The 22,888-nt window shown below is 35.7% G+C and overlaps 1 protein-coding gene across 1 annotated transcript; it reads right to left on the minus strand.

Moving 5' to 3' along the window:
* Positions 1 to 4,238: 4,238 nt before the first annotated feature.
* On the minus strand, positions 4,239 to 7,410 carry LOC113299015 (transcription factor bHLH13-like). The gene is made up of 2 exons (XM_026547941.1): positions 4,786 to 7,410; positions 4,239 to 4,682 (listed from the first exon to the last, which is right to left on the minus strand). The coding sequence occupies exon 1, from the start codon at positions 6,843 to 6,845 to the stop codon at positions 5,028 to 5,030; it is 1,818 nt and encodes a 605-aa protein (XP_026403726.1). The 5' UTR covers positions 6,846 to 7,410; the 3' UTR covers positions 4,239 to 4,682; positions 4,786 to 5,027.
* Between the last annotated feature and the right edge of the window lie 15,478 nt (positions 7,411 to 22,888).

Raw genomic sequence — 22,888 nt, forward strand, 5'->3', positions numbered from 1 at the left:
CCCTTTTATCTTCTCAAACCCTAGCTTCTAAAACTTTCAATTTAATCCTCAATTTCTTCTCAGTCTTCCATCCTAACAGAGACCACCAACCCCATTTATCCCGAGAACTTGATTTCAATTTCATCTCTCGATTTCATGCTTCTCTCTCTCGGTTCCAGTAGCAGCAGTGGCTTCTTTTCTTTCTCAATTTCTGGTGAATGAGGAATGAGAGACAACTCTCGAATTTAGGGTTGTTTAATGATTTGGGGCAGGATATAGACACCCCAGTCACCTTGATAAGGGTTACCCAGATAGCATCCCCTTAACCACAGCTGGCCTATCTTCAGTACTCCTCCAGAGAGTTGCTTCTTAACTTTGGCTTGACTCCAGATAGTGTTTGTCCATGAAATGACAATTTGCTTTACGCATATTTCTTCTTCTTTTGCTCCGAATGACTCCATTGCACCTAAATACTCAAAATCAAACATAAGATACATTATCCATACAAAAATTCGCAAAGAAAACATAAATACTAGATATAAAATTAGGTGTTTTAGATACCTATCAAGAAGCTATTACATATTCTATTTCGTTGTCCAAACATCACCGAAAATATTTTAAAACCCTTTAATCCTATTGGTCGGGGGCCAGAAGCTCTAGAATTCAAGATTTTGGCCTAACTTTCATTCTGAATCCAGTATTTCGGCCTCAAATTATATATACAATTCATGTAATTATTAATAATGTTCATGCTAAAGGTGATTGGTTTTTATCCTGCATGTATGTCCCTCCTTATAGAGATGATCAACTTAGTCAATGGCAATACATAAATAGTATTAGTACTTCTGTTTCCATACCTTCGGTTCTCATATGAAACCTAAATATTACTATGGATACTTCTAAAAGAAATACTAGTACAAACATTAATTCTACGGAAGTTCTTGACCAAATTAAAAAAGCTGATTTGTATGACATGGGTTTCAGTGGTAACCCATTCATATGGACTATTAATAGTCATGCTACATGCAAGATAAAATCCAGATTAGATAGAGCCTTGTAAATAGTGGGTGGACTCTGAGCTATCCAGATGCCTATTATGTTATCTCTTTATAGTAAATCTGTAAATACAGGGAGAAACTGGAATTTTTTTAGAGCGTTGGCTCCAAAATGATACTTGTTTAAGTGAAATAGCAAATGCTTGGATAATTAATCTTACGGGGTCTGCAACTTATGTTCTATCTGACAAACAGTCTAATACTAGACATTTTCTCTCTATTTGGAACAAAAAACTTTTGGCCACATCAAAACAAGAATAAATGAGCTTCAACAAGAGTTAGCTCACTTGCAAGTAACAGATGTTGAAGGCAGCAATAGTTCTGAAGTTCAAAAGATTGAAAAGAATATTGAAGAGCTAAATGACATTCACGTTAGTTCTAATAGACAGAAGTTTAGATATAATTTCTATAATGACATAGACAGAAATTCAAGATATTTTCATATAAGAGAAAATCAGAGAAGAGTTAGAAATAGGATAAATTCTTTGTTGGCCCTTGATGGAACTTGGTGTCAAGATAGAGACTTTATTGAAGAACTCCTTGTTACTCATTTTCAGAAGATAAGCTCAATCTCAATCCCAGCTGACAGTTACCACTTTCTTCAATCCATTCCAACTTGTATTTCTGATGAAGAAAATGATACTTTAACTGCCTCTCCAACTGATGAAAAAAAATTTGTGATGCTTTAATGGCTATGGATCCTTGGACTGCTCCAGGACCAGATGGTTTTAACGTCAAAGAGAATAGTAATTCAACATGGTCTTGGAGAAGCATCAGTAGTGAGTTAGATTTCATAAAAAGATACAGTTGCTGGAGTGTTGGTAATGGGCAAAAGATTATGATATGGAAGCACAGATGGATTGAGAAACTAGAAGGTCCACCAACCCCCAAAAATGGAGTGACTGATCATCTTAACTACATTTATGTTCACCAACTTTTTTCTCAAAACACAGGTAATTGGGATTATTAGCTTATCTTCTCCATGTTTGAATCTACTACAACAAGGTTCACTCTTAATATCTCAATTCATCATCAACATGAAGACGGAATGGTCTGGACCCTTGAAAGAAATGGTTTTTTCTTTGTAAAATCAGCTTATAGGAAAATGTTCGAGGAGAAGAATGTAAATTATTCAGTGGGTCAAAGAATGCAGGGTATATTCAAGAAACTTTGGAAGCTTCCTTTACTGCCAAGAATCAATCAGTTTTTGTGGAAATGTATCAAAGACATCCTGCCTATAAGAGATAAACTTATTCATGTTATTCAAGATGGAGATGTGAGATGTCCTTTTTGTGTTCAAGTTGCTGAAACTGCTTCCCGTAGCATTCTGGAGTGTCATTTAACTAAGAAAGTATGGTTTGCTACTTTAGCAATCCACATTCTACATGGTAGTAACTCTCAAGAATGGTTTTGCAGTTGGTTGGATAAATTACTAGCAAGCCAGATTCAAGAAGAGGATGTCCGCAAAATAGTAATAGTGGCTTGGTGTATCTGGACATGAAGATGTGACAAGGTTTTTAAAGGCAGTAATTCAACACCTGAGAAAATTATCCACAGGTGCAGAAAAGAGATAGCTGAAATTAAAACTAAGCCTCACTCTACTCATACACCTACTTCTTTACAGTCCCATGTCAATCTTCATTGTCCCCTCCAAGAGGAACTTACAAAATTAACTCAGATGGTTCTTTTCTTAATGCTAATAAAACTGGAGGTACAGGTCTAGCCATTTGTGATTTTGCAGGTACACACTGGGGCTCAAAATGTATCTACCTAGCAGACGCAATGGGTCCAGAACATGCAGAATGTAGGGACTATGAGAGGCAACTCAATGGGCTAAAAAACTAAATTTGGAGAGTGGAATTTGAATTACATTCAAGACTAGTGGTTGATGCTGTGACTAAAGACATTGGAGGAAATATGGTTTTAGATATTAAGTTTTTATTTTGTAGTTTTAGCTCTCAGTATGTTACTATGTGCCTAAAGAGAAGAATAAGATTGCAGATATCCTGTCAAAATCTGCTAGAATAGATAGATTAAGTGGTGTCTAGTCATTAGTCCCTCCTAGTTGTATCATAGATCAAACTTCATTTTAGAAGGATAAAAATTGTGTAAACACTAATCTTAATCAATTTAATCTTCAGTTTCAAAAGAAAAAGAAAAAAAGTGTGATGATCCTAGTGTGTCTTCTAGGACAAGGAAGCACATGTCCTGAAGGTTTTAATTAAATTTTCTTTTCTTGTTCTCTTAGCATAGGCTAATGATACTTCTGCTGAAAACTTCAAAAAAGATACACGCAGAGCAACAATTTCAAAACGGTAACTGGATCTTCTACACCACAAATGGAGCGGTGACTGGATCTTACACCACAAATGAAGTACCTCGTTTTTTTGGCACCATGGACACTGATGATAGTGTCCTCGTTTTGAATTATAGTTTTCAAAATTTAACGAAATTATAATTCAAAACAAGACCAGTTACGAGCTAGCAGTAGAAACCGTCACAACACATCTTTTTACCAACTGGACCCCAAACTTGAAGGTTAACTATGTAGAACAGTTAGGTTCAAATTAGCAACGACCACAACTAGGAGGAAAGATATAAAAATTCAAAAGAGATGAACTTGGTTTACTCTTAAACCTCATCTATCTAACTTTCAAACAAAAAAAAAAAAACTCATCTATCTTATTCAAAATCCGGTTTGTTTGATGCACAATCTAAAAAACAACCTGGATGGTGGGACACGATAAATGCACTCATAAAAAAGAGTTATCTAATATACAGGGGCTGAGGCCACCCAATTTAATTAATTTGTGCCAAGTTCAGTACAAGCCTATAGACATTGTTTTTTCTTTCAACCATGGAAAGAAATTATAATAGTGAATCATTTCATTGATGGAGGCGTATCAAAGAGAAGAAAACGACACCTCTTTATCAATACATTCTAAAAACAAATAATTGAGATTCTAACCTTTGGTATCACAAAATTGTTCAAATGTAAAACTTCTCTGCCAAAAGAGGTAGTTTCACACACAAGCATGTCATGCTCATGGTCAATATGGTGAGAAAAAGAAACCAGCTAACTCGAGTAAAAGAAAACTTCCATAAGTTGCAAGAAATCTAGACCAAAGTTTTTTGTGGGGCAGCCGAATGTTTTAGAACCAACATAACAAACTTTTTTAGGTGGCATAAACATGTCCAAATATATACTTCAAAAAAAATGTTCAAATATAGGAAGTAATTGCCAGTACCAAATAGCGCAGTTAAATTCTTACTTTACTAGGGGAAGCAATAGCAAAAATAGTACACCGTGTTCATAACTGCTATTTGGCAAAGCACAATGAACACAAATTCAGGAAAATTCTATCGAACTCCATAGGAACCTTCATAGTTTCTTCTTCTGAATATATGTATGTATAATCTCTATCTATAATTTCTTCAAAGATCTACAAAATTACTCTTAAATAAGTATTTGGGTTTCACCAGTCGACATGAATAAATTTACCTATGTAGGATCGACCCTTTCACTCTCCCATGATGCTTCTTCCATTGCGATTAGCTACAAACTGAGGAGTTTCAATCAAATAGATTGAACTATAACTACTGCAAAGAGAAAAACACTACTATATTGTCCTCCCCGAGCTTTAAATCCTATAAAGAACAAATACGAAAAGAAGAAAAAAAAAAGTATTAGTCAAAAATGAATTACATTCAAATTGTGAAGACATAATCAACAGTGGGGAGGAAAACTTACAGGTACTAGATTTGCAAGAATGGTCCCTCAGTTAGCACGAAATCATCAACACGAAAGAAGTGAACTCCCTGAGGCAATCAACAAACTGAAGATCTACTTTCCAGCTAAACCCAAGTTTTTAACATTCCGTCGTTTATAATACAACCACGGCGAAAGCCTTCGAATGGATTCTTCCTCCTGCAAACTAATTCTTCTAAGAAATTACAAGGGAAAATAATCCCACTACCTATCTAATGCATTACTTATAAGGTGCTTCCATCACGCGAAAATGCAGCCATTAATTTCTCCTTTGTCAGTTGTTCAGATCCCTGAGACTTCACCACAAATGTGTGGAAAACAGTATCATTTCCTATAGAGAATTTTGACTCCAGCACAGTGACTTGTGAATCTTTGAACGCCTGAACGACTCTAGAAACAGGGTGAGTATCCAATGGACAACTAACGCGTACAACAAAATCATCATGAACAGCTTGAATGTCGATATCTGGGGATCGACTGCGATTATCTGCTGCTGAATTTGCCTCAGAATTTGCCACTTCTTTTGATGTGGTCCCAAGCTTCTCTTTCTCTGATTCCATCTCTTTGAGCTTAGCCTGAAGCTCAGTAATATAAGTAATGGCATCTCCGAGCAAAGAAGCCTTGTCCATCTTAGAGATATTGGGAACCACAGCTCTCAATGCATAAAACCGCTGGTTAAGTTTCTCCCTACGCTGTCTTTCTGCTTCAACATGATTCAGTGGCTCTTCTCTTCCATTTGCAGGTTTCCTTCCTCGCTTTCTTGGTCTCCGCTCATCAGCTGGACCTGATTGCTCATCAGCATCTGCTGGCTCAAGTTCAACTGGTCGAGTAACCAAACTTCCCCTTGACGTAGCTCCCACAGAGAAATCAATATGTTTTGGTAGTTGCTTGTTCTGGGACTGAATTTGATTCAACCGATGGTCCTCCATCACCAAGATACTATTACCAAGCTTCTGCTGATTATTTACTGGGGCTTGAGAACTGTACGAGTTAGTTGCCGTCCCAGGTTTCATTCCCCGGAGCTGTGGCCAATTCATACCACGAAAACCACCCTTTCGATTGTTCTGAAATGAAACCCCGTTGCCATTTTGGTACACATCCCATGGCCTCTCCTCCACCTTCTCAACAATTGGCTTGTCAATAATCTGAGACCTTCCCAGATTCAGATCCTGCCCAAAAATTTTAGGGTATTCGTCCTGTCGTCCTCTGAATGCAAAATTGGAATGACAGCCGTTTTCATCTTTCTTCTCATTCATCATAGGCACCACCGTAATGGGTTTAACTCTGATTGCCGAATTCGATGTGAACATGCATCTTATCAGTTGCAACATTTTTGAGTTCTCAGGAATAGATCTAACTGATCCTAATTCAATCACCCCAGAATCGGTGGGAATAAGAACAGTAGTCTGAATCCCTGCTGACCTTGAGAGGAAAGACCGAACACAGTAATCGGACGGCGATTTCAATGAATCCGAGAGCCATATATGGTTTCCAGATCTCAAAGCTTTACCAGGTGCCCCTTGACCAGAAGGAAAAGAGAAGTACATGGACGCAAGGAAGAACATTTCTGTATCCGTCACTTGATCCAATCCTTGTGCATAATTATCCTCATCTGATCCACCAAAGAACCTATGAAGCTTTTGAAGAACTGTCTTTCTCATCTTCTGTTGAGATTCACTCTCAAGACGAAGATTAAGAAATGGATTAGCTCCAGGTGCTTCACCCTCTTTTGGTTCTCTGCAATACCCATCTCCCCAACCAAGAACCAAATCACCAGATTTAGACCTAGAAATCTGCCAAAATATTGCATAATTCCAGCTGAAACTGGAGGAATTAGGATTCTCAACCAACTCAGAAAGCTTATTCTGCAGATTTTCATCTCTTCCTACAGTTGTTAACAAACCCTCAGAAGAAACAGAACTAGTTGTTAAGTATTCAAAAGCCCTAGACCCCATAACTGCTATAACCATAGCTTTATCTTCATCACTCCAAATCCCAGCACCACCAGAATCCATTTCAATTTCAGTTTTCATTCTCAACATCCCCAAAATAAAAGGCCTAGAAGAAAAAACTAAAAAGAAGAAATTTCTAATACCCAAACCCCAAATGTAGTACTCCTTTTAAAAGCACACCATTTTAATCCAAACAAACATCAAGTCCAGATTTTCAAAACTACACAGAGTTATTTGAAAAACATTAGTAACCACACATGTTTTTATTTCAAAAATTTCTCGTTTCTCTCTCAGATCTTACTAGCTTAACCTGTTTGACCTAGATTCATAAAACCAAAATAAATAAACAAAATTAAACAAAATACATACACACCTCTACAATTCAATAACCAGCACTCAAAAATCTCTCAGTAGTGACAAGTTAATTGCAAAGTTTGCCAGAAAACAAGGCAAATTATTCAGTAGTTGTATCAGAATCTATCTCCTCCGTGTTTGCTTTCAATGAGGAAACAGAAAAACAAATAGAGAAAGAAAAAGAGATATATTTTAGAGAGAGAGAAAAGAGAAAAAACTAATTCTTCTCGTTTTTTCTATCTATCACGAGGTTTTAACTAGATCTCTTCAAACTATATACTTAGGTTAAAAAAGAAACCCAACCACGATCAAAGAGAAGAATTGAAGATAGTCGGCAAGGATTTTGTTTCTTGTTTTTACAAGTTCAATACTTTTGTTTCTCCCTCTTTTTTAACTTTTTAGGGTGTTGGAAGTACCCATCATAAATTGATGTGATAACAATAAACGGAGGTCTTCGCCTTCATCTTTTCTTCTTTTTTTACCGTAGGTAGATTAAAAAAAATCAAAAATCTATAAAACCCATGTGAGGGATTCTATCACACCCGTTTTGCAGGTGCACCACGTTGAGATTTGGGAGTTGGATTCTTTTTCGAAAGGAGAAGACATACAGAGTCAAGAAGACGTGAAAATAGTTTTGGTAAACATAATCATTTTTTCTTATCAACGAGAATTTGAAAATGAAAGTCAATCTCATGATGGTGGACACAGTGCCTCTCCTCATGACCTTGTAAGTTTTCTTGAACTTTTCTCCTTGTTTTTATTTATATTTTTTTTATTTCTATTATTCTCCTAGAACCATGAAATTTATTTGCTGGAATATGAATGGGAAATGTTAGTTGGCTCCCTATTCTCCACCTCCTTATTCACCTCCCTATAATCTAAGCCCCACATCCATATCGAGATCCGCATTCAGGTTCAGGTGGGGTTCACCATTTCCCTAATGTGGGGTTTAGATTGTAGGGAAGAGAATATGGAGGTGAAGATTAGGGAGCCAAATAGCACTGTCGAATATGAATGGATGTTGTTCCGATAAAAGTGGCTACATCTTTTAAACATTTTTAGAAAGTTTAAACCTAGTGCAATTTGTCTCTTAGAAACTATGGTTGACACTGAAACTGCATTCACCACCTACCTTTTGATTCGTGGCATATAGCGTCTGTTGTTGGTAAATCGGGTGGTTTGGCATTAGGGTATTCTGCAAATTCTAATATTGAAGTTATAGGTAGTGCTTTTAACATGGTCCATATTGTCTGTGACATAACTCCTGTTATAAAAAACCGCATTGTTTCTTTTATTTATGGTTCTCTAAATGTTTTGGGTATGAGAAATCAATGGAACTATTTGAGTCATATGAATGAAGTTAATAATAGACCTTGGTTATTATTAGGGGATTTTAACTTTATATTACATGCTTCGGAAAAGCAAGGTGGTAACCCTGATAATTCCTTTCCTCCAGATTTCATTAGAAATACCTTAACTCAGTTAAAAATGAATGAAGTTTTTTGCTTATGGCAATCCTTTTACGTGGTGTAATAGAAGGTTCAAGAATCCAACTGATTTGATTTTGAAAAACTTGATAGGAGATTTATGAATGATAGGGTTTCGGTTCTTCCTCATACAAGGGTCACTAATCTAGGTAGGGTTTACTCTGATCACTTCCCTATTTTACTAAATTGTTTTCATCAAGAACAAGGTCTTTTTATTCCTTATAAATTCTTTAAATGTTGGCAACTGAGTTCGGATTTTAAGAATATTCTTATTAATTTCTGGGATAAAGCATTCAACTCAAAACCAATTGGCAATGAGTAGAGAGGCCTTAAGGATTATAAACCGTAAGATCTTAGATTTCCCAGACAATGTGGGTGGGACTAATAATCTCAACACGCCCCCTCACGTGCAGCCTCGTTGGGTCTAACACGTGGACAAATAGAGCCTGCGGGTGACGCGGAAATATAGCCTGCTCTGATACCATGTTAGAATATGGGCATCCAACTCAAAACCAATTGGCAATGAGTGGAGACGCCCTAAGAATTATAAACCGCAGGATCTTAGATTGTCCAAACAATGTGGGACTAATAATCTCAACACGCCCCCGCACGTGTAGCCTCGTTGGGTATAACACGTGGACAATAATTTGGGTGACGTGGAGTAAACGTGCGGTCAAATGACTCGTCGCAAATAGCCTGCTCTGGTACCATGTTAGAATATGGGCATCCAACTCAAAACCAATTGGTAATGAGTTGAGAGGCCCTAAAGATTATAAACCGCAGCATCTTAGATTGCCCAGACAATGTGGGTGGGACTAATAATCTCAACAGGGTTCTCCAAGTTTTATTGTTGCTGGCAAGCTTAAAAATCTTAAGCAGGATCTCAACAAATGGAACTTGAACTCCTTTGGTCATATTAAAACAACCATAGCTAGGTTAAATTCTGAAATTGAGAAGCTTCGGTTGATGCGATATACTCCAACAATATGTAGGTATATTCTGAATTATTCAAAGCAACTTGATTTCTGGTATGAAATAGAAAACTCTTTTTATAAACAAAAATCGAGAATTGACTATTTTACTCATTATGACAAGAATACGAATTTCTTTCATAACACTGTGAAACTTAGGAACATGTACAACACCATTCATACTTTAAGAGACGGTCAGGGTAATTGGTTGGAAAATAGAGAACAAGTAGTATCTCTTCTTACGAATCATTTTAAATGTATTTATACTTCTTCTATGCCAAGTAATGCTGAAATTGAAGAAGTTCTAAAAGATGTTCAACCAATTATTACAGATGCAATGAATGTCGACTTAGTAGTTATTCCTACTATTGAAGAAATTCATTCAGTTGTAAACAATATGGCTCCTTGGAAATCTCCGGGGACTGATGGATTTCCAGGGTTTTTTTCAGAGACAACTGGGCAGAAGTTTCTATCGAGGTTATTAATCATGTTCAATCTTTCTTTCGCAATAAGTTTCTTCTCAAGAAGTTAAATCACTCATTCGTTACGCTTATTCCTAGGGTCAATAATCCTTCCTCTCCTAATGATATTAGACCTATTAGCTTAACAAATTCAGTGTATAAAATAATTTCAAAAATTTTAACTAGTCGGTTAAAACCTCTTCTTGACTCTCTTATTTCGCCTTATCAATCTGGTTTTATAGCTAATAGACAGATTCAAGATAATATTATAATTAGTTATGAAATTTTGCACACTTTTAAAACTAGGAAGAAAAAAACAATAAAAATGGTTTTATGGCCATTAAGCTAGATCTTTCAAAAGCTTTTGATAGACTAGAATGACCATTTATTTCAGTCTTTAAAAAACTTGGCTTCTCTGAAATTTGGTGCCAGCTGATCTATCAATGTATTGGTACGGTTTCTTATTCAGTCTTGGTAAATGGTTCTCCTAGTGAGGTTTTTTTCCCTTCTAGAGGTATTAAGCAGGGAGATTGCCTATCTCCGTACATCTTTATTATCTGTATGGAAACTTTATCTCAAATTTTGATGAAAGGTGGGACTGATAAATTAATACAGGTTTTAAACTAAAGAAAAATAGGCCTTTTATCTCTCATTTTTTCTTCGCTGATGATTGTATGCAGTTTTCAAAAGCTTCTTTATCTTATGCTAGAAACTTAATGAAGATTATAAATACATTTGCAAAGGCTTCTGGTCAGGCTATCAATTTTGAGAAATCTGGTTTCTTTACTAGTGCTAAGATGCATCATAAGCATGTGAAGTTATTATCGAAAACTCTAGGATGAAATTTTTGTGTAGTTCAGAGAAATACCTTGGTACTCCATTATTTGTTTAAAGGGATAAAACTAAGTCCTTTCAATTTCTTATAGATAAATTCTATGTTAGATTAAGTAATTGTAAGAGATATAATCTTAATTATTACTAAACACGTGCTTTCCAGTTTGGTTGTTTATCATATGTCATGTTTTCCATTCCCTAAAAAGATCACTTAAAAAATTGATTCGTTTCAGAGAACTTTTTGGTGGTCAAAGAAAAACCCAAGAAGAGCAGCTTATTTTCGTTCTTGGATTGATATTGGTAAGTCTAAGTTACGTGGTGGTTTAGGTTTTAGAAATTCTTATGCAACTAATAGGGTTCTTATTGCTAAGCTGGGTTGGAGAATTTGTAAAAACCCAGATCAGTTGGTTTCTAGATTCTTAAAAGATAAGTATTTTCCTAACCAAAACTTGTTGGAAATAGATAAAGCGGTTGATACTTCTTCTTGGATCTGGAAAGGTATAGTAAATAGTTTCGTTTTCTTAAAAGCTAATATTGTGTGTAAAATAAATGATGGTACCGCTACGAGAATCTGGTCTTCAAACTGGTTACCTTGTAGTAGCTCGGCACTTGTTTCAAATTTTAATGATTACACTTTTGTTAGTGAGCTTATGGATGTTCAGAATAACTCTTGGAATATTGGGATTTCAATCTCTTTGTTTTCTCCTGATGATGTTATTAAAATTAGGTCTCTTAGAATTAATATTAGTAAAAAATATATTTTGGGGGGTCACACTAAAAGCGATGATTTATCTGTCAAGACAGCTTACAATGTTTATATGAATGATTATAGTTCTGTTGAAGAAGCTTCTTTTTGGAAAAAAAGTTTGGTCTTTAGATTTTCTTCCAAAAATTAAATTTTTCATGTGGAAAGTTTTTTCTCAGATGTTGCCAGTAAACTCTACCCTTAAGCTTTATAATCCTGTTGTTGAGGAGTGCTTCCCGCTATGTAGAAAAGAAGTTGAATCTGTTATGCACTTGTTTATTCTTTGTCCTATTGCGTCTCATATTTGGTTTTCTTTATCTCTGCAACACTTGATTGTTACTGATTATGTTTGGATTGAAGATATTTTCCAATGATGGTTTGATAATGCCTTAGGGAAGTCTCCTTATGCAGTTAATTAGCCAAGTATTGGAGCTATTGTGATGTGGTGTGTTTGGAAATCAAGATGTGATGTGGTTTTCAGAAGTGTTTCAATAAATCTTGATAGAGTAATTTTGGATACTAAAAGATTGATCAATACTTATATTTCTCCTCCTCAGTATCCAAAAACTATAAGAATGGATGTTAAAACTTCCATTCAGGTTGTCGATTATATCATGTTCATATATGGTTCCTTCAAGAATTTAAAATGGGTGTGGGAATGGTTCTCTGTGATACTGCGGGTAGAGTAAAGAGGTCTAGGTCGGACTTTGGACTGATTTCAGATGCAGTTGGTGCTGAGGCGACTTCTCTAATTTTGGCAATCTCCTGGGCAAAGGAGATGAATCTGTCTAAAGTTCTGTTTGTCAGTGATTGCCTACATCTGGTGGATTATGTTAAGAAGGAAATGGTGTTGTATATTGGAGATGCAATGATATTTTGGAAGATAGTCGGATTTCTTTTTCTGGTTGTATTGGTTGTAAACTTGTTTATATTAAGCGTCTTAAAAACAAGTTAGCTGACCGACTTGCACGTCGGGCAAGAAAGTTTAGTTTGAAAGATATTTGGGTCTCTTATCCTCCTTTTTTGGTTGATGAGGAAAGAACCCATAGTTGATGTATGTAAATTTCTCCTAAGTTAATGCATCAGTGTTTTTCTCAGCAAAAAAAAAAATTATTATTGTAACCCATAAATTCGACATTTGTAGCAGTCTTCTAGCCACCTGATTTACTCCCGAGTCCCAAATCTCTGTCCAATCATGCATGATCATCACAACGTTGAATACTGCGTCCAATTACTCACACCGATTTTCTTCTATTTTTTCTTTTTTTCTCTTCTATTTTTTCTTTTTCTCAAGCATGAAATTTATTAAACTACTATGTGATACTTATGGGATTATGGGTTACAGTTGGATTGGTATACCATGAATCATCAGCAACATGATAGTGGAGCATAATATGAAAAGCATTTTCCGGGTCATAATTACAGTAGGGGTAGGTTTTGAAATTGGTGAGGTGGACATGAGTTAGGTTGTCGAGGGTCAGTCCACAAAAAAAAAATTATAGTTTTGATGGACACAACAGTGCTCGTAGGAACTTGGTTGTAGGTACTGGGTTCCAATGCAATTGATCCAAGGTGCTAGTCAGGCATTTGAATTTAGATGTTGAAGTGTGTTGCCCGAACGGTACCTGTCTATCTCCTTTTTTCCTGGTTGATCCATAGTGAATCCTTTGAATTGAAGTTTTAGTTGGATGAGTATCATTTTGCATCCCAATTATGCCAATAATATTCATAATATGATGGTAAATAACTACTTACGAGCTTCTTGTCTCTCAAATTAAGGAATTAATAGTCTTCTTGCTTGAGTTGAGCTTCAGCTATGAGACAATGAAGTATTAAAGTCTTCAAAAGAAGACGAGTGTAACCAAATGGGTGGAAATACTTGTTAGAGCACTACTCGGTTGAACTCGCAAGCGTTGCTATCTCAAGCTTGTTTGTCAAGTTTAGTTGCCAATACTATAAGTTTTGATTTATAGTCTACTTATAGCTAAGTCTCGGATTAGAATAGAAAGTGTAGTTGAGCATTAGACTTCACAGCGTTCATCGATTGAAGACGAAGAATTACTAAGGGGAGCTTGTGGAACTTCATCAACAAAAGGTATGTGGAGACTTGAACTCATCTATCACTCAAAAGTCTATCTACTTTATCTCCTATTTGAGACAAAAGTCGTATAGCTATATAGATTTCAATTATGCACATTTGATATTTCGAGCTGACTTTAACTCGCTTACATATTTCTCGAAATATGTGTTGGTAAGCTTTCGCTTTAACCAAGTTCATCTTATATTCTAGACGAAAGTCAAAAGATTATCATGTGAAAATTGCCTTGTAACATCTTACATGATTTGTGTGAGACAGTCATTTGATGTAGACTCGGAATGTTTCGTATTGATCATTCGATCACTTGAAAATTGCTTTAAACCTAATAGTTTGTGTGAAACAACTATTGTCGTCTTCCAAGAATGTTTCAACGGTTGAAATGAGAGTTTAGAACAATTGGATATAAGCATAATATGTGTACTCACATATATACAGTCCAAGTGCGGTAACCATGGTATGCATACCCGTATGCGAACTGGTTGGTTTAGTGAAAGTCTGAAAACCTTGTACGCATACCAGTACGCGTATTGGCGTGAGGTTCAGGTCCGGGAATTTCTGTTGTGTTTGGTGGTATGCGTACCCGTTGTAGTACTAGCGAACCCAAACTTAGTCCGGGTACTTAGGTATGCGTACCCGTATGCATACCTGAGTAAGTTAAGTTCTAAAATTGGTTTTTTCATGAACTAATACATTTATATAATACGAAATGCAATCTTTTGCAAACCGTGGCTATAATGTTCATGACTTGATTCGAGTGAATCAAAATCCATTTTGCTTCAATTGTGTCTTGTATACTTCTATGAGAATATAAACAATTGAACAACCCTAGAACTAGTTTTATTGGAGTCATTTGAACTAGTTATGGTTAAGATGAATGAGGTTGATATGAAAGTGTTCATATGGCTAACTTCGGTTAACTATTATTGAGCCAACAAAGGTGTACACGTTTAGGTACGGCTACTCATATCTAAATGAAGTCACTTTTCATTTGTGTGTAACAAGCTAAGTTCGATCTAACAGTTGACAGATATTAGCTTGAGTCTAATCAGGTTTTCATCTAACGGTGAATATTGAATGCTTTGTTAGCAAGGTAGCATTTATTGCAAACCCTGATTTGAAGACTATATAAATGAGAACTCTAGAAACTGGGAAACCTAATCCCCACACCTCTTGTGTGATACTAGTTGCGACTAGAGTCGATTCTCCTTTAACCTTAGTTAACGACTTGAAGACTTCATTGGGATTGTGAAGCCAGACCCAACTATTTTCTCTGTAGTTGCATATTCTGATCTTGTTGTTTTCTATCGTGATTGAGTACTATCTTCTCTAAGATTCGCTCGAGATTTAATCTCCGGTAGGCAAGATAAAAAGTAGTCACAAACATCTTCGTCTCATCGTTTGTGATTCCACAATATCTTGTTTCGCTACCGTACGATTAAGATTATTGTGAGGTGATTGATATTTCTAGGCTGTTCTTCGGGAATATAAGTCTGGTATATCAATTGGTTCATGTTCACCTTGATTTATCAAAAGACAGAACAAAACTCATAGGTATATCTGTGGGAGACAGAATTATCTATTCAATAGACTTTTCTGTGTGAGACAGATTGGTTTATCAAGTCTTCGACTTTGGGTCGTAGCAACTCTTAGTTGTGGGTGAGATCATCTAAGGGAATCAAGTGCGCAGAATCCGGCGTGGTTCTAGAGGCGTAAAGAACGCGATTGTACCTTGATCAGTGTGAGATTGGTTAGGGCTCAAATACATTCCAGTTCGAAGTTAACTTGGAGTAGGCTAGTGTCTGTAGCGGCTTAATACAGTGTGGTGTTAAAATATGGACTAGGTCCCGGGGTTTTTCTGCATTTGCGGTTTCCTCGTTAACAAAACTTTTAGTGTTTGTGTTTTTTCTTTTCTGCATTATGTTTGTTTATATAATTGAAATATCACAGGTTGTGTGTAAGTTCAATCAACTGTGAATCCAACCTTTGGCGGTTGATTAAATTGATTGACACTTGGATATTGGTTTTTGATACCGTACAAGTTATTTCTTATATTCAATCGGGCTCGCAGATTCCTATTTATTTGATTGCAGATTGAATTGAGAAATTGAGATATAACTCTTTGATATACTTTTCTTAAGATTGAGTCTGACTGTCTAGTTGATTATGTTGAAAGTATATTGGAGTTAGTCTATACAGATTGCTAAGAGAAATATTGGGTGTGGTTGTTAGACCCCCGCTTTTTCAAAAAGCTACCAACACATATTTTGAGAAATAGATAAGCGAGTTATACTCGAAATAACAAATGTGTATGATGTGAAAGTCTATATCACTATACGACTTTTGTCTCAATAGAAGATCGAGTGGAATAAAATAGACTTCTAAGTGATAGATAAGTTTTAGTTTCCACATACCTTTTGTTGATGAAGTTCCTTCAAGTTCTTCAGTATATCTTCGTCTTCAGTTGTAAGGCGCCGTGAAGTCTAAATCTTAACTACACAATCTATCCTAGTCTGAAACTCCTATAAGTAGACTAGGAATCAAGACTATAGTTTTGACCAACTAAACTTGACAAACAGGCTTGAGATAGCAACGGTTGCGAGTTCGACCGAGCAGTGCTCTAACATACGTGTTGAATAATCACCCAAATAAGTATCCTCCTCTTTTGCTTCAAAAAAAGAAAAAAAGTTAAGAATCCTCCCTGTCGCCAAATTTTTGATATAACATTAGATCAAATGAATTTAAGACCCCGACATCATATTATTGGCCTCCTCTCTCCTCTCCTCTCTCCTAATTTCAACGACTATTTTCCTTCATCTTTCTCTTGAATATAATCAATCAAGTACGCTTCTAATGGATTGTGAGTAGTTTTTTTTACCTGTGTTCTTCTCTGAGCTGGAGGGGAATGCACGACGGGAAGGAGTGATGGATGATTCTGATGGATATAAAAACTTGACATGAATACGTGTGGTATTGTAATTCAGGGGCTGAGTCATTTAGGAATAGTAAATCATATTTTCATCATGTATATCATTAGAATGTAGAAAATCATATCATAAGCATTCACCATTATAGTTTGTATTAATTCCATACATCGTCGGAACCTCTTGGTTGGATCCCATCTCTTTTTCTTTCAACCTGCTTAGTTAGTATCTATCTCTATCATGAGAGAGATCATCTCAGGATCCTATAATCCTTTTTGCCGATTTGTCTCCTTCTTTTGTTGTCTGAGCTTCCTCTACCTCTTCCTGGTCTCTCTTTCTCCTTTAAAGTAACTATGGATACACCTCTCTTTTTTTGTCATTGTTATTATCTTGGAATCCGATTACTTCTCTCCAATTTCTAGACCCCTTTAGTTATGTATGAAGTCCATCAGTGATACACTGATTTTTTTTTTGAAGTTTTTTAGTATTGGATTTAATCTGAAGGTTCTTCTTCTATTTGGATGAAATTTTTGCTCTTTGGATAGAGGGGTATTTAGTTCTTCTAATTTTAATCTGACAGTTCTTCTTCAGACCATTATCATGTTAGTAAATTGGAATATCTAGAAATTTAAGGCTTAGAAAGTAGTAAAACTTAAATACAGGCTAGATTCACTTCATTTGTTTTCCTGTGTAGAAGCAGGTCAATCAAAGGTAACGAATAACGATGTTGCCAACATAAGGAAAGAAAAAAAACAAGACATAGATAAAATTTAGATTTCTTCATAGTTAGAGCCTTAAGTAGAGCTCCGGATGGTTTATATGGCTATTTCACCCCTCGCTTCAGCTGCTTCGGAGGGTTCATAATTTCCCTTTCCCTTATTCCAGTTGTACCTTGCCTCCATCCGTCGAGCATAGTTATACCCGAATCCTGGTGGCATTTCGCTACTCAATATTGCTGAGTCAATGGGGAAACCGAGTGCTATGCACCTTTCAGTCTCAGCTCTTATCTTGTGGCCCAAGCTCTCTTTGATTGTGGGACTTAGATTACAATAAGCCAAATACTTGACCTGTTCTGTATGAAGAAACAAGTTAGTAACACACAAATAACAGAAATAGTAGTGTAACCTGTGGAGATGATCATCTTTACATCGAGTAATCCGAGTAGTTGAAATAGGTGCTCCTTCAGGAATATGATCATGGTTACACATAGGAAAATCCATTTGAAGATAGTTACAAATATTGGAAGTTTAATAAAAAATCTTAAAACAAAGAAATAGTTGAAGTGGATTAGGATTCTAAGAAGAACCACCTTTTTATAAGCTAATATCTAGTCTCTTCTCTCTGTTGCTCCCTTTGAATTCTTGGTTAATCCCTTATTCTCGTGATTATTGACATTTATTATTTCACTAAGGGTGTACGCCTTCTCCTTGATTCTCTGCTACCTTGTCAATGCTTTTCATCTTCTCTTGCTTTTTCAGTCTTAATTAACCTAGGACGTGCGGCAAAATAGATTTAGACTTCTGATCTTCTTATTTCATTAGGTGACTCGTATGTGAGAGCTTTAATTTGAATTTAGGCTAGGATTAGACGTAATAGGACTCTAGAATGCTATGTTTTGCATGCAACCTAATTATGTCTTGCTTTGTCAATATTAATTGTGGCTTTCTATCCCTTCCCTGGTGGTCTTTTTCAAAAAAAAAACACAAAACCAAGCTTATGCGAGGTATCCTTTGTACCGCTGAAATTAAAATATACCTCTTTCTCTACTTTGATATAAAGTTTTTTTTTTTTAAAAAAAAGGAAAATCTTTCTCATTCTGATAGTCAATAAAGACCTTACCTCGTACCTTGTTGTCAAAACGTCCTCCTTGCTTCTTGTTGTCGACTTCTTATTGGTTCCTGAATAGGTATTTTTCTTTTCTTGATTTTTGGACGATCACAGATGTTTTTGGCTTGAATAAACAACTTGGATAGAGTACAAACCATCTATTTAAGCTCTTTGTATCAAGTTTAGTTCTTATTCTTGTGTCTCTTCTTCTTCTATTTCTCTTCATTATGAGTGAAAATTTTAACCTTTACAGACATCTTAGTGGTCTATCTCTTGATCAGAGAATGGCTAACCATAGTAACATTGGTCTCTTGCCAACCCCTCCTCCTTTCATTAGGGATTTTGGTATCAAAGATTATAGTATATTAGCTAGAGTTTTCTCCACTATTGTTTTAAAGCATTGGGAAGTAAGAGGAGCTCTTAATAACTTTTGGAACAATCAAATAACTTTTCAAATTAGGGAAGTAGATCCAAATTTATTCATTATTACTTTTAGGAAAAAAGAAGATTTTCATTGGATAACATCGAATGGTCCGTGGTACCCTTTTGGCAATGTGATGTCTGCAACAACTGCTTATCAAGGAATGAGAATTTCAACTGATCTGAATAAAGAAATACCTATTTGTGCCTCTATCTTAAATAGTAAGTCTGAACACCGTGCAGAGGAAATGCTAAGCTTAATTGCTTGAAAGGTAGGTCAGGTGGCCAGAATTTGTACTGGTATGGAATCACCTGACTTAATACCAAGAGTACTTCTATGGGTTAACATAGAAAAACCTCTTATTAACCATTTGCCGGTTAAGGTAGATAATTACCCTGTGACATCCATTTATTTCAACTATATTATCTTACTTTCAAAATTTTGTACCCATTGTCTGAGATTAGGACACGAAGTTGGTGATTGTTCAGTTTTACTAGGGAAACCTTTAGAGGATATTTATGATATAACTGGTAACTCTCCATACCAAGTGATGACATGAATTGGCTTAATGATGTGCTAGTCCAAGTATGGAATCCCAAAGATAATTTCGATCATACTAGAGCTCCAGTTCCAGTGCAGGAATATCTCAATCAACCTGGAGTGAGGGAAAATTTTCACGACATCTTTAGAACGTAAGTGGATGAAGAACCGGCTCTTAGAGATGATGAGCATGAGAACCTACACGTTGTGCAACCAGCTCTTGGCGCGATTGTCCGTCTAACTCCTATAATGTGTTAGGTCCTTTTATCATTACTGAATCTTCTTCATATGCCTCAGATGAAGACATGACGTTGGAAAGATAACCTTCCCATACAACCTGCCTGAGAATTTTATACCTAGACCTTCATCGGATGAATCGTTCCGATCTGCGAACTCGGAAACTTTCCGAGTTTTGGCGGAAATGGAAACGGGTCCCATGGATACTCTTGAAGTCGGATCCGGGTTAGATTCTCCAGACCCGGTACCAAATAATGATTTCCCATCTTTATCTGATAATAATATCTCTATTGCAAGAAGACTATCTTTCTCTTCGCCTTTTTTGGGGGATTCTCTTGAATCCCTAATTTCACCTTCTGTTCCAGTGAGCTCTGAAACGAACTCAGTGGATTGCATCTTGCATTCATCATGCATATCATCATCATTTAATACCCCATTGACAAAACCTAAGTCAGCTTTCAAAATCTCGGTCCCTGATTGTCTTTCTTCTTCATCCTCTGAACATTTATGTTCAATTCCCTCTAATGATGGAAAGATCTTAGAAGTTCATCATTATGGTTCCAATATGGCGAATCATAAGTCAATCTCAAGTACTTATCATCCAATTCATTTCCCTGAGTTGACTCCCAAAAAGCAACAAGAGGAGAAACATGTATCACTCTCTCCTAATCTAAGAGGAGAAATATTCCTCATTGCTGCTTTCAATAAAATTAAACTACAATAATTTTAGTTGATTTATTTCAGTGATATATCTCTGCTATACTTTTTATTCATTAATTTAGGCAAAGTATGAAGTTAATAGCTTGGAATGTGCAGGGTTGTGGAAACTCATTCACTAAAAACCATCTCAAACAAATAATTGATATAGAAAGACCTGAAATTCTGTTCTTGTCTGAAACTAAATCACAAAGGCATCTAGTTAGATCTTTATTAAAATATTACCCTAATATACATATAGTTGATCCCATAGGAAAGGCATGAGGTTTAGCCATAGCTTGGGTAGATGGTTTTGCTTTTGAAATTGTACAATGGAATATGAATATGATAAATATCTTAGTACAAACTAATCATGAAACTAAGAAGTGGCTATTGACATGCTTTTATGGTAGTCCTTATCCAAATACTAAGCATATAGCATGGGATTTCATTTCAGAAATCCCTGAACAAGTAGATAAATACTCTACCCCTTGGATTCTATTAGGAGATATGAATGTGATTTTTAGTCAAGAGGAAAAATGTGGTGGTCTCCCATTTAAGAAATATGATAGTAAATACTATCAAAATATACTTAATAATGTTGGTTTAATAGATATAGGGTTCACTGGATATGAATTCACTTGGAAAAACCAAAGAGAGGGGGCAACTAACATAAAGGAAAGACTAGATAGAGCAGTAGCAAACAATGATTGGAACCATCAATTTCAAAATGCTTCTCTTACTCATCTAGTTGCCATAGGTTCAGACCATAGTCCAATTGCTTTTACTCTTGATTCTAAAGCCTTTAAAAATAAACATACCTTTAAATACTATGATACATGGCAAAAGGAACAGTCTTGTATCCAAACTATTAAAGACACATGGAAATTTAGTCTGCCAGAGGAAATTCCCTCTATTTCCTTTATAACAAACCTTCAAGAATTGCAGCACAACTTAGACTTCTGGGAAAAAAAACATTTTTGGAAAACCTACTAAAGAAATTAGGAAAGTATTACATCAGATAGATATGCTCAATGGTTCTAGTCATGTATATAGAAAAGAAGAGAAGATAAAAGATAAACTATTCTTGTTAGAAAAGTTGTATGATACATTATCTCTTGATTGCAAAACAGCAATCAAGAGATAATATGGTCAATTTAGGAGAGAGGAATACAAAATTCTTCCATACTAAAACTCTAAAGAGAAGGAAATGGAACAATATAGAATGTATCAAACAAAGTAATGGAGAAATAACTTTCAAAAGAGATGAAATCAAGAACACCTTGAAAGAATTCTACTTAAACCTATTTTCAGAAGATAGTAGAGACCATACTAAGGATGTAGACCTTTTTACCAACATTAGACCTACTATTTCTGAAGAAGGAAATTCTCATCTAAATGTCATTCCGTCCTCTGAAGAAATCAGAGTTGTCCTAAAAAAATTAAAACCTAATAAATCTCCTGGACCAGATGGATTCCCAGCAAGTTTCTTTAAGATTCTTGTTCTTCCTTATCCCTAAAAATACATGGGAACAAGTAATCGACACAATACATGATTTTTTTTAGAACAGGAGAGCTAAATCCAGAGTTCAATAAGACATTTCTCTTCCTTATCCCTAAAAACAGGCACCCTAAAGACCCAAGTCAGTTCAGACCAATAGGGCTCTGCAATACTGTTTATAAGATTATAGCAAAAATTATAGCAAATAGAATTAAACCTCACTTAAATTCTTTAATATCTCCATTCCAAGCTGCCTTTTTGACAAACAGACAAATATCAGATAATATTATCATATCTCAGGAAATTGTTCATTCTTTCAAGAAAAAGAAAATTAAGCATGCTGGGATGGGGATCAAGATTGATATGTTGAAGGCCTTCGACAGAGTCAATTGGGATTTCCTTATAAATGCGCTTAAAGCCTTTGGCTTTGATCAAAACTTCTGCAATCTAATTAGGACATGTATTTCCACAACCTCTATTGTTGTCCTGTTTAATGGAAGTCCTGGAGATTTTTCAAACCTACTAGAGGTCTTAGGCAGGGTGATCTCCTTTCACCTTATCTCTTTATAATTTGTATGGAAATCTTCTCTAGAAGTCTAATTAGGGTAGAGGAAAAGAAGGAAATTCATGGAATAAAAATAACTCCTAGTAATAGCTCCATATCCCACCTATTTTTTGCCGATGATTGTTTACTGTTCATTAGGGCTGATCTGAAAGAATGTCATAAAATCTTAAGTTTAATAGACACCTTTAGCAAAGCTTCAGGGAAGCTTATCAATTTTGATAAATCTGGAATTTTTTTTAGCAAGAAAGTCCAACCAAAGCATCAAAGAATGATTAGTAAGATCCTTAAAATCAAACATATTGACCTGAAAGAATCTTACTAGGAACACCTCTATTTGTAGATAAAACCAAAATAAAACTGTTTGAAAGCATAATAGAAAAAATGGAACACAAAATACAAGGTTGGATAGGAAAAATTCTTGCTCAGTCCAGTAAAATGGTGCTAAATAAAGCAACCTTAGCTAACTTGGCCAGCT

The sequence above is a fragment of the Papaver somniferum genome, chromosome 7, assembly GCF_003573695.1.
Source record: "Papaver somniferum cultivar HN1 chromosome 7, ASM357369v1, whole genome shotgun sequence".
NCBI lineage: Eukaryota > Viridiplantae > Streptophyta > Magnoliopsida > Ranunculales > Papaveraceae > Papaver > Papaver somniferum.

Bases quoted from the DNA above. Each gene is read 5' to 3' on its own strand.
- LOC113299015 (XM_026547941.1), bottom strand. From the start codon at position 6,845: ATGTTGAGAATGAAAACTGAAATTGAAATGGATTCTGGTGGTGCTGGG.